At 33.3% G+C, this 13,452-nt stretch overlaps 1 protein-coding gene across 1 annotated transcript in view; it reads right to left on the minus strand.

The window, feature by feature from the left end:
• Positions 1 to 13,452, minus strand: part of ClC-a (chloride channel protein 2) — a 388,967-nt gene that overhangs the window by 337,036 nt on the left and 38,479 nt on the right. Inside the window, exons 4-5 of the mRNA XM_090392133.1 lie at positions 7,634 to 7,762; positions 2,005 to 2,138 (exon numbers count right to left, since the gene is read on the minus strand). Coding sequence (XP_090248259.1) covers positions 2,005 to 2,138; positions 7,634 to 7,762 — 263 coding nt within the window. The remainder of the gene's footprint in view (positions 1 to 2,004; positions 2,139 to 7,633; positions 7,763 to 13,452) is intronic.

Here is a 13,452-nt window from a genome sequence, read left to right on the forward strand (position 1 = left end):
AGAGCAAGTACTCATGACAAACTTAGAAAATGTGTTGGAATAGCATCATGACATAAATAACTGCAAAGTAAAGACATTAGCAATGCATGGAAAATGGCAAGGTTACTTGAGAGAACCAATATTGGACCACATTTTCAGATTTAAGAGGATAAATCTGATTAAGTGAACGAACAGCATAATTACTGAATGTGAGAATAACATTAAAAAAATATAATATTTATCTACCTTTTTTTATTCTTTCTAAACAAATTAAGAAGGATACCAAGCAAGCCTAGTCAAATAAATACCTACTTTACATACCAACCCGATACTATTAGCTGTGTTTTAAAGGGAGTATATCCCCACCTTTGTATTACTGAACAAAACAACATGATAACTACAAAAAAGCAAAACTGTCTACCCAGAAAGTGACTATTAGCCATGTCTTAGAAGTCTAAAATATAAGATTTGACAGTACTGGAAAGAAGCAATAACATATTAATCTGGAAGAAAACTCCTGATAGCAAACTACTAACAACACAATAATTAGTTGTGTTGGTTATAATTGTCTCCCCTGAATCTCTTGAAGGCACATAGCAGGAAATCATGATCCTTTGTTTATCATATATGTTATTAGCATGCTTGTGATTAAAAATCCCACAGCAAAAACACCCAATCAGGAAGTACTAGAACAAATGGGGAAAATCACATGAACTTTTAGATACTGCATATCTTGGACACCTACTTCGTAATGAAAAATATAAGATACTTCAATTACAAAAAGGAAGATAAATGGAAGAAGAGGACAAGGAAGACAAAGAAAATCTTGGCTGGAAGACATCAGACAGTGGACTGGCATGAGCTCTGAAAGTGTTTTGTGGTTTTGAACGAACCACAGTGGCTGAGGTTCGTTCAAAATTTGCCAAGGTGGTCACAGACTTCCAATAGGAGATGGCACTCAAAGAAGATGCTTCTGATGATAATCACAAAGCCATAACATTTAAATGCAAGCACAGATTTCACACAACTGGAAAAATGTACTTGTTTAATTTTTATGGAATGACTGGTAACCCTCATTGGTTGCAAAAGTGAATAGAGAGCTGAAATGAGAATTGAGTAATTAAAATGCTTTTTGTAAAATGAAACAAAAGTATTGATATATAAAACGTGAAATGATTCATAAAAAGCAAAAAAAAACAGCTAATGCCTTTTATTTCCATATAGGGAGTAAGTGAAGCCGTTTTAACCCTATCTGATTTTTGGAGACTGAGTGGGCAGTTCAATTTCCACTGGTAGCCAATCAGAGAGACAGCTAGCCCAAGGCTATCACTAATTAGCAGCACTCAGTGAAGAGATGGCTAACAAGTGCCGCCATCTCATGGTACCTAACCCTAACACAATATTTTTAATGCCTGAAAATAGTGTAAGTTCTTTGGTCGATTTTCTTAAGTTTACGGGATGAAAAATCTGAGTTTCCAGGAGAAAACACCTACTTGCCCATGCCAGAGATCGACTAACTTTGGAACCAGTTGAAAAGGGGCTTAGAAAAAGTTACTATTATTACTATTACTATTATTATACACCTCCAGGGAGTCCAAAGACTCATCGAGGGAGAGTGTGCCAACAGCATCGAACGATTGGTTCCCTTCTAACTACTAACCGCGCTCAAACTTACTTAACTGAGCCATTAGTAGCAGAGACTCTACCAATCGACCAACCTTTGCCAGCAAATTCTAGTTAGCAACTAGAATCAAACTTGTGACACTCTTTCTTCAGGCAGCTTAGTCATGAGAAGTGTAAACACCATTCTACTGAGCTACACAGCCATTATGTGAAAATATTTCATAATTCTGAGTCAGAAAGAAAGTCTGAAACCTCGTTGAGAGTCTGTTAATGTCCAGCTCAATTTCAGAAATGGATATTTCAGAAACTGACTTTTATTAAAATAGTAAATTTATACTTTTAAATTATAAAAACCATAAGTTGCAGTAACTGATATATCAAATTATTCAATATATTTTTTACCTCTTTTCCTAAAGGCATACCACTGCCTAATGTGCACGTTAATCCAATTATTTTTGATATTAGAGTGCGAAAACTAAGATATTCTTTAAGTACAACTCCTCGAAGTATTGTTTTCATTTCAGGAATTCCTGATCCTAGAATCAAGTAAAGCTTATGAAGAAATCTTTAAAGTACTGGACTAAATTTTATAAATAAATAAAAAAAAAGTATATATATAAAATGAAATCAATTTATAATTTGAATTAAAGTAGCCACCATTAATACTTTAATGCATGTTCTAAAACATAACTATGACTGTATTACTTCAATTAGTTCTTCGTAGTTCTTTATAGTGAATTTCCTTTGGAATAGTGCTGATACTATACAGGTTTGCTATAGACTTTCAGTATAGCGAATGAGTTCTCTAAAACAGTTAGATGAAAGTTGAATATACGTTAGTCGGTTTACATTTAAAAATAAATAATTTTTGAAATAAACCTCAATATCTGCATTCATTCAAAGCAATAAGAAGCAGAATTATATCAATATAATAAATGCCAATTTCCTGAAAGCACAAGATTTCAAAATTGACATTAGCTGCTCAGAGTGTCTTCATTTTGTGATGAGTGAAATCCCTAGTTAAGGATTTACTACAGCTTTTTTAAATAACGAAACCTGTGGTGCGATCATAATTAAAACAAACACACGTATAAACCACAGTGAAAATTATTTAATTGTAAATATTTCATCCTAAGTATCTTAGGACATCATCAGTACAGTATTTAAACAAAAATTAGGAATAACATACAGTTAGGGTGCATGATTACAATAGAATCTCATGAAAACGTGCATAATGTGCTAAAGTAGTACAAAAAAAAAAAAAAAAATACAAAACTGTGTTAAATAATTAATGTTTTTTTTTTTTTTTTTTTGTACTACTTTAGCACGTTATGCACGTTTTCATGAGATTCTATTGTAATCATGCGCCTTAACTGTATGTTATTCCTAATTTTTGTTTAAATACTGTACTGATGATGTCCTAAGATACTTAGGATGAAATATTTACAATTAAATAATTTTCACTGTGGTTTATATGTGTGTTTGTTTTAATTACTACAGCTGTACTGCCATTCCTCAGCTGTATTCACTAAGGATGGGTGTATTATGCCTGCAAATGATGCATATTCATGTTTGCTTACTTGTAGGAGTCAGAACCAGTTACCAGGAGAGAAAAATCCTGCCATCTCCAAATGAGAGACTAACTAATTCACTTTATATAAAAATTTCATGCATCATCAATGGAATTAAAACACAATATCCTTTCCAATCAAGAAGCAAATGTCATGATATCCTTGTTAATGTTATCACATTATTGTTTCTTCTGATCTGGCATTGCAAAATCCAGTTCTGGAATCCCAGAATTTAACCTACATTCAAACTATTCCTAAGAAGTACAAGAAATCTTTATTATTATGTACTCTAGGAAGCCCCAGGACTCATTGAGAGAGGACATTGTAGTCACTCATACTTAAATACCAATTATATCTCTCCTTGAACACATTCAGATCCAATGCTAGCCCATTTTACATACTCACTTGACATGAAAAGAATTTGGAACTTACATGCATCGTAGCAACTTTTCATGGATGATCCCAAGTTCTACCTGCACTGTCATAAGTTGCCAAAATCTCGCTTGTATCTATACTGTGGTTTCCTCATACTAACTTGTATGTTTCTACCTCTTCATTTGTCTATTCTTCAAAGTGTGAAGACCATATTCTCTCAATCTGTCCTCATATGCATTACATAGGCCAGTTATCATCTTGGTTACCTGCCTCTTCATCTTTTCACTGTTTCTCCACCTCCTCAGAACCCAAATAATCAGGCAGTAGTCCAGATGTGGTCCTATCAAAACCTTATTAAGAGGAAGAATAACTTCGAATGATATAATCACGTAATCACAAGAAAGATATTTATTTAACCAAATATTTCGGTCTGGAAATAGCAGACCATCGTCGGTGGTATTACAAGAACAGTTTAAAAAAATATACAAGCTAGAATACTAACAATAGATCGTTGAAATTAGAACATGCCGCGTGATGTTATATCACTAAGTATGAAACGAAATATTTTGAAGTAGAAACATGATTGAATTTGTTCAATCATGTTTCTACTTCAAAATATTTCGTTTCATACTTAGTGATATAACATCACGCGGCATGTTCTAATTTCAACGATCTATTGTTAGTATTCTAGCTTGTATATTTTTTTAAACTGTTCTTGTAATACCACCGACGATGGTCTGCTATTTCCAGACCGAAATATTTGGTTAAATAAATATCTTTCTTGTGATTACGTGATTATATCATTCAGTCTTATGTCGCAAGTATCCTTAAAACAACGAAGAATAACTTCCTTTTTCCTATGAGTTAGTATTCTCTTCAACAGTGCAGTTATCTAATGCAATGCCTTAACCACCTTAAGCAACCTAGACCCTATTTTTTTTTAACTCACTGCCCATTATAACCTCAAGTCTCTTGCTTCATTGATCAACTACTTGTAGCAAATTCTCAAAAAATTATTAAAATTACACTCATTAGCATCTGATAATAAAATTTATAGTCTTCAAGTCAAAATGCAGAAATTTTGCATCAGATATCCCTTATCACTGTCTCCAACTTGGCATTATCTGCAAACAACTAAATATTTCCAAATATCATTAATATGCAAGTTAGACAACAATGGCCTAAGTTCAAAACCTAATAGTACACCACCAATCACCTTCCTTCTCTTAAACTAAACGCCTCCATATATCAATCTCTGATGCCTGTCAATTAGCCACTTTACTATCTATGTCAAAGTTTATTTTGTGACCCACATCTTCATCCCTTGGAGGTTGCTATACAAACTGATATCAAATGAGTTTGTATATCATATAAAATGGCTTGGCAAACTCTAGTGTGAGCAGGTCCTATGAACATGATAGGACTTGCTCATATTGGAATTTGCACATTCATGAATTCTTCAACCTTCGCTGGTCACTGGATTACGTGTGACAGAACATCTTGCCCTCAGTGTTCACCAGGTATTACTCTGCTGGATTTCTTTTTATTGAGAAAAGAGAAGATGTCAAAGAAAGAAAGAATGGTTTTTAAAGATATTCACAAACAACCATACCAGAGGTGAGATTCACACATACAGCTTCCAAACATGGTTATTCAACTTACATAATGTTCATTGCATTTGGTGTAATAGTTACTGAATGTATGAAAAACATGATGAATGATACATGATATTTTTATTTTTCTTCAAACCTATACAGAATGCAGTGTGTGTGTGAGAGAGAGAGAGAGATTGCAAATTTAGCTTAAATTCATACTGCCTATTTAATTATGATTTTCCAAGTGCAACTTTTCACAAGATTATAGATAATCATATATATCCTGAATATGCACTCTCAGAGGATATACAAGATACTATGACAGTACTATACAATTAAATTTACACTATTATTAATTTTCTGTCAACAATTTTCTTCCAAATTAGCCTATGAATGTCAGCACTCCAATATTGTCAGATTTTATGTCTTCCAGAGCACTTCTGACTGCATCAATCCATTTAGATCTTGGTTTTCCTATAGGTCTTTTAGTGGTGAAAAGGATAGGGATGGCTGAAAGACAACACCAGATAGTCATATTTGACAGGTAGAATCGAGGAGAAAGAGTAGCCAATGAAATGCCTCAAGGCTCTGATTAGGATCAGTACTGTTTAATTTATATATTAATGATATAAGAAATGATTTTTTTGGATAGGAAGTATTTATCTGTTGCTGATGATGCAAAATTAGAGAGTGCAATAGCTAATAAATATGATGCAGACATCCTGCAGATGATTTAAATAAGCTGGCAGTGCAGGTAAAATATAATGGATATCAAATGTGACAAAGTATCCCATCTCGCAACTTTGCACTCTGAGACAGATATTCACTCGGGATGAAAAGATTACATACTGTGTATTACATTCTTGATACTGGATTGTAGGAAATTCGGGCTAGGGATTTGAGGGTAATGGCAGACAGAGTTGAAGTTTAAAGGACATACTGCAAAAGCTGGCAAAATACTCAAAGTAATGCTTGAATGTTGAGCATAGAGCATACCGACAAATAGAGATAGGGAGGTTATTAATCCCTGCTTTATAAGACTATAGCAGCATCTTGACTACCATCTGAAGTGGTGGAGAGTATCCAGAGAAGAGTGACCAGATGGTGAAAGATCTGTGGAATGCTCCCTATGAGGAAAAATTGAAGATGTGTGTGTTGCAAAGATAGCTGACAGGCAGAAAAGAGTAGACATGATAGAAACTTAAGTTCCATAAGACTGATATATAACAAACTTTTCAATACATGATGAGCAGGAAGCGAATGAGAGGTCACCCTACCCTCTTTGTGCTCAATGACACATAAGGCCAACATCTATTTTCTCCAGCTGGATCTCATCTACTCCAACTTTCACATTTCAGGCTTCTGAAGTTTTTCTACCTGAAGTATCGATATGTACTGATGATTGTGTTCCTCAAATATTTTCTACCACTGTTCTGTCATTGCATTTTTTTTTTCTTTTTTTCATCTAACAGTCTTTCAAAGTAATTATTCCAGATATCTAGAGTATATTTACTTTCATATTCACTTTTATCATCTTATTCATTTTACTATACTCTTGTTCCATCCCTAATCTTTTTTGATAGCCTGCAGAACATTTGCCACCTATCTGATATTTATCCTCTATATATTTACCAATGTCTTCCCATGACTTTTGTTTATCTAATTTTATACACAGCATAGCTCTTATATTTTACTCAGTATTCTCTTAGTACATCTGTTGACTCACTTGCTAGGAACTTTCAATGTTTTTTTTTTCTTTTTCTAAACTACTTCTTTAATTAATGAAATAAAGAGCCAAAAGGCTTCACTTCGGTGATGTAAAAATTATTTAAATTAAGGGGATATTTAAGGGGATGAGACCTCAATAAAGGTTGAAACCGGTCTGGGTAGTGACCTGTCTCCCTTAATATAAAAGAACATTTTTTTTTTTTTTATTTACAATTAAATAATTTTCACTAGGGCTAATACTAAGAATCGTAGCTTTATCCACCTTTACTGCGAGTTGCTCGGCATTGTACTACCAGGTGTTTGCTTACGTTTGAACTCGCCGAACTTTTATAGTTTGCTATATTCGGCATGAAACTCTTTGATTTCTATCTTAGAGTTTCTTATTCAGCTCTGAAATAATGTGGGATTAAATATCTCCTTAATTTAAATACTTCTTTAACTTTTATGTGTATCTAAAATATTTCAATAATTTATTTAGTAATGTATATGAAGCAAGCTGTGGCTGCATTACAATATATAAACAAGAAAGAAAATTCGATCTCATGAAATATGAAACCTGTTGTAAGCTATATTAACATTATGTGGAGAGGGAGCAACAAATTAATCATTTAATTTCTTTCTCTTCTCCATCCACAATGTCGTCCCTATTCTCACACATCCATAAAGCAAAAGGAATACTAATTGCCACTCATAACAAAAAGCCTGAAGTACTATACCAGCAGGAAATAAATCATAAAAATTATAAAGAAAATAGTTTCATACCAATTGCTTGTGGTGAAACAATATGTACAAATCCTGAAGCAAACAATATAAGAGTAAGAGGAAATGATATCCAAGCTAGATACTGGTATACTGGATGATTTGTAAGATCTCTATATAACCAAATTCGACCTAAAATGAAAAGAAATCAGTAAAGTTAGTGACATTTTAATTTAAACTTTTTTTTTGAAATGTCATTTATATAAAACTAAAGAAATGATAAAAAATGATAAATATGTGATAAAAAAAGCACAGTTCATAATAGCATTCTGTATTTAAAGAAATTCTGACATTAATAGAATTATTTATTAATTATTGGTTCGATTCCAATAAGTTTTTTTTTTTTTTTTTGCTTTGCCATAAGATTATCATGATGGATATCAGAACTGAGAAGGCATGAAAAATTATAGTAGAAATCCTGAGTACACGTCATTAAATTTTTATCATTATTATTATGTGACACCTCCAAGGAGTCCGAAGACTCACTGAGGAAAAGCATCTCCTCTACAACTCTGTCTCCACCACTCAATCCACCAACTATAGTGAACTGCATCATCTACTGCCCACAACCACTACAACTAGTAATTTTACAGACAATCACAAACATCCATGTCCATGGTAGGATTCAAACCCACAGCCTTTTGGCTGGAGAGCAGATACACTAACCACTCGGCCAACCAGGCCAGCAAAATGTTTGCCAAATTTTGAAACTCAAAATGATAATATCTAATACCAAAAAACTGAGGTAAATGAAGACATTTTAATGGATGTCCTAAATATTAAATATGATTAAAGTCTATCTACCACCAAAGCAAGTTTACTAATTTGTTCTTTTTAAATTTTGTCTCTTCAAATCATTCACCTCCAATATAAACTGAAATGTTTCAACAATTTTTTGAATGATCCTAAACAAAGTGGCTTTGCACTTCGCAACCATATGCCTGGAGAAGGAGTGTCTCAGGTTCGATTCCCGTCCAAGACGCGAGGAACTTGAGGATCTTCCTCAGGCATAGCCAAGTTAGCCGGTCTTGTGCGTGGGCAGTGGGGTTTTGCCAGCCTTGCTGGCCAAGTGGTTAGCGTATCCGCTCTCCAGCCAAAAGGCTGCAGGTTCGAATCCCACTGTGGGCATGGATGTTTGTGTTGTCTGTGGAAATACTAGTGGCGGTAGATGACGTTGGTGTAGTTGTGGTCAGTTGGTGGATTGAGTGGTTGAGACAGAGTTGTAGAGCAGGTGCCCACCCTCGATGAGTCTTTGAACTTCCTGGAGGTGTCAAATAATAATAATAATAATAAAAACACATAGCCAACTATTTGAAAGCCTGTTATCCTTTGTTTAAACCAACAACAAAAAAAAATTAGCGACCTTTGGCTGTAACAATAAGGCATAGTCAAAATATTTGAATAATTCCTTAAAATTCCACGTTCTTATTTGCTTTGCTTTACACTTGAAATGCCTCAATTACTGTATGCAAAATATGGAATGTGTGTGTATATATATATATTTTTTTTCTGTTGTATTGTTAAGTCACCAAACATCTTTATTAGCATGTATACCCAAGACAAGTATAAACAAGTACTTATGTGAGATACATGATGGTGTTAGCACACAGATCTGCTTTGGATTAAGAATAGTGGAATCAATACTAATGTTACTGATTAATTGGTTGGGCTTCCAAGTGGCAAAAAAAAGTTAACTGTTAATAACTTTCTCCATTATTTTCAACAGAACTGACTGAATGTAATGGGACAATGAAGCTAACAGCCAGTTTTTATCTCCTCCCTTTGGAATAGGTTGAATATAGACATTTTCCATGTTAGGATAGATGCTGGATGAGCATGAAAGATTGTAAAATATATAGGATGGATGTAAATTCTGGAGCACAAATCATAAGTGGATTGCTTAAAGGTCCAAATTAGATAACAGGAAGGAGACTTAATACAGAAGGCTTCCAACATAACATCCAATCCCACTTTCATATGGTGCACTTCATTAGTAGGTATCCACTGAATACTGAACAAACGCAGATGGACTGGCAAATAATTTGGGACTTAGCTAACAACTATATTCTGTGTTAGCTTAAATCAGCAACTAACATGATGGTACAACATAATGAAATTTCAAGCCAGCTGGGGAAGCATGAAACAGTTAAACAAGGTCCCTGATGTTTTCATTAGGGAACCAGGGTGAACAGTTGTTGAAAGTTTCCCACTTGGTTAGACTATAAATTAAAGATGCTAAGAAATTATTTTCTTGGGTTAATCCTTTATCTAAATGTATGCAAGCAAAGTATCTTCAAGACTTAATATACACTTATATATATATATATATACCTATACTTATATATAGAGGCTAATGACCACATCAATTGCCTTAGTATCCCATGATGCAAAGCACACCTCTCAGGTGTGTAATGCATAGCATTATACATTATAAGAAGGGCCACTACCCAAACTAGTTTCAACCTGTATTGAGGCATGTTAAAGTGCAGAATTACCTCTCCAAAAATCCTTGAGTGATCTACAAGATCACTAAATCTCACAGAGTGACCCTAAAGGATAATAACATAATAAATTTAGTTTAATCCTTTATCCAAGTGTGAGCAAACAAAGTTTGCACCTGAAAGTATCTTCAGGACTGGGGTAAGGTTGTACAACACTAGGCAACTCGTTGCAAAGGTGGAGCAAGCTAACATCACTCCTATCTCAGTATCTCCCATAATGCAAAACACATCTCCTTGCGGATATGTATAATGTTATGCATTAAGGGAGGGGCCACTACCCAGACTAGTTTCGACCTTTATTGAGGTCTCTTCAGTGGGAGCCAGGCCCAAGTGGAGATACCAGGCAGATGCGTTAGCAAGGTCATCTCTACCTATAGGAGTTGCCAAACTGTGTGCCACCTTTTTATTAAATTACTCTGGATTTAGAGAAAGATGTTGACCATTAAGGTTGAACATAAAGGATAAACATTAAACTCATCACTCCTGACCCGAATAACTCCAGGACAGGAAACTCAGTGGTGGCTCCACTCAGTGAGAGCCAGACCCAGAAGAGATACAATGGTTGAAGTAATGCAGAAATCATATATTTCCTATACAGAAGTAGTGAAAAGGTGCATCACCTTCTTATTAAAATACTCTGGATGAGAGACAGATATTGAAAGTTTTCCCACTTAGACTATAATTAAAGATTCCAAGAAATTATATTTCTGATTTAATCCTTTATACAAGTGTTACACTTGGCCGAAAAATTTACAGGGTGAATAGTGAAGAGTCAGCTACTAGAACAAACTCAATGTCATCAGAATGAAGATATAGGTAACCATCAACATTAGAAGTATCAAAGGGAAATAATTCCAACTGGCAAAAAAACACGAAAAGTACACAAAGGTACTTTTCATGTTACTGAAAGGCTGTGTTACTGAGACAAGACTAAAATAGGTGAGATTCTGCTAAATAATAAATATAGGACATTATGTTTTGGCAGTAGCGATTAAGGAAATGGAATATCAATACAGAGAATTAGAGATATCAAACTTATTTCTTTGCTTTATACAGATGATGAGATTAAACATAAACTGAATATGAGTAGTAACAAATCTGGTATGAAAATTATCCAGAAAAAAATCATGAAAATAGGTTTGGAACATGAATCTTCAATTGCATTCTATATAGTGAATCTACAGAACAAGTGAAATATTTCAGCTATTTAGGCACATTTTTAGTGAAGATGACAAATTAAATATGCCATCAACTAAACAATAGAATAAACAAAGCTTGTATGATACAGAACCATATGAATAAATTTATATGGAATAAGAGAGAAATCAGCCAAACAACCACTAAATTAGGCATACAAGGTGTTGAAAGCAAGTTTAACTTATGGATATGAGAGTGCATTTAGAAATAAAACATCTGATCAAAGACTGGAGACCACAGATATGAGTTCTAGAAAAAATTAAAAGTGACATCGGCAAATCAGCAGAATCTTATTAAAAATAAAAGTATCAAACATGAAGGAAGTTGACATTGTTAGCCTTCAAGAATGCAACAATAAACAGAATGAGAGAGGAAAGGTTATCAAAGCAGGTCGTTGACACCAAGATTGCAGAAAAAAGATCCAGAGCAAGACCAAGATCTAAGTTATCAAAATTAATAATAACTTTATAGTCATTTACTACTGTCACAGTACTAAAAATAAGTATTTTATTCAACATATTAAAAGAAAGACAAATACCAAATAATATTCTAAAACTGGGCTGTCCAAAACACGGCCGCAAGTCACATGTGGCCCTTGGTGAGATTTTGTGCAGCCCTGCCTGTGGGTTTTGATTTTTACAACCGAAAAAATAAAATAACAATATGAACTGAATGCATATTAGATATTTTAATTCTATCATTAATCAATAATCTAGATGTCAGTTATTTTATTTGTTGTTTTACATTACTATATACCCATGTTTTTCAAATATTAGATGTTCGAACATGAGAGCATGATTAGTTTTTTCAGCTATCAAGGTTGTATCATGGCCACTCACTAAATTACTATATGCATTGGATGTGACCCTCAGAAAAATTTTTTTTTTTTTTTTTTTTTTAGAACATGGTTTAAAAAAAAAAAGTCCTTTTAGAACAGGACAGCCCTGTTATAAAAGCTAACATAAGTATCTATGAAAATAATCAAATACAAATTAAATTAAATTATGAATTATCGTATCTGAAAAAGAAAAACCAAGGAGTCTGACAGGGATGTCCCCTTTCAGTAACTCTGTTTAATATTTATTTTAATGAAATTATAATAAAATGGAATTAAATTTTCCATCAAGGTATTAAACATTTAAATATATGTATTATATTTAAACATTTAAATATAATACATTTAAGTATTAATACTTAAACACTCTCCTTTTCACTGATGATCAAATAGTAATTACAAATTCTGAAGATAAATTTAAAATATCTTTCTGCAAGTTAACTGAAATAGCCAAAGATTATGGAATGATAATATCAACAGAAAAATCAAAAACAATAAAGGACAAGATCCAATAAGAATTAAAACAGTAATAGATAACAAGATTTTAGAACAGGTGAATTCATTTAACTACCTAGGAAGTATGATTACACGTGAAAATGAAAAAGATAAACCTAAAAATTGCAAAATATTTAAAAATAACAGGTGTAATTAACTCTATATTTAAACCTAACCTAGTTCAAAAACAAACTAGACTAAAAGTATACAATACATTACCCCTACCAATCCCATACATTCAGATTACATTCATGGGATTACAGAACCATATGGTTCTGTAATCCCATGAATGTAATCTGGACAATAAAACAAAAAGACAAAGATTAATAACAGCTGAAATGAAGTTTATGAGAAAAACTGCAAAGTATACTCTATTTGATCACAAAAGAAATGAAGAAATTATGAAAGAATTAAATCAGCAATCAGTAATAAAAAAAATTTTTTTTAAATATAAACATAAATGGATGGAACACATTGAAAGCATAAAACAGAAAGATTACCAAAACAAGTTTTAAATTGCAAACCAGGACATGCTCTAAAAGATTCAATGATGACTTCTAAGGCCAGAACAGGCCACTCTAAGCCTAAATCCTTGAAAAGCGTAATGATGATGATGAGTACTGTCACAGTATCCTGTACATCCCTTTAGGGCATATGAAGGAGTTGATAATGATGACAACATAATCAGAGGAATACTATCAGTATCAGAAGATTTGTTGGTATCCAAGCTATTCAGAATTCTGTCTTTCTGATGAAAATCCAATGGAGGAATATAGAGTAAGCTGTCTTTGGTA

The sequence above is a fragment of the Typopeltis vanoorti genome, chromosome 4, assembly GCF_054136105.1.
Source record: "Typopeltis vanoorti isolate ZY-2024b chromosome 4, IOZ_Tvanoo_1.0, whole genome shotgun sequence".
NCBI classification, from domain to species: domain Eukaryota; kingdom Metazoa; phylum Arthropoda; class Arachnida; order Uropygi; family Thelyphonidae; genus Typopeltis; species Typopeltis vanoorti.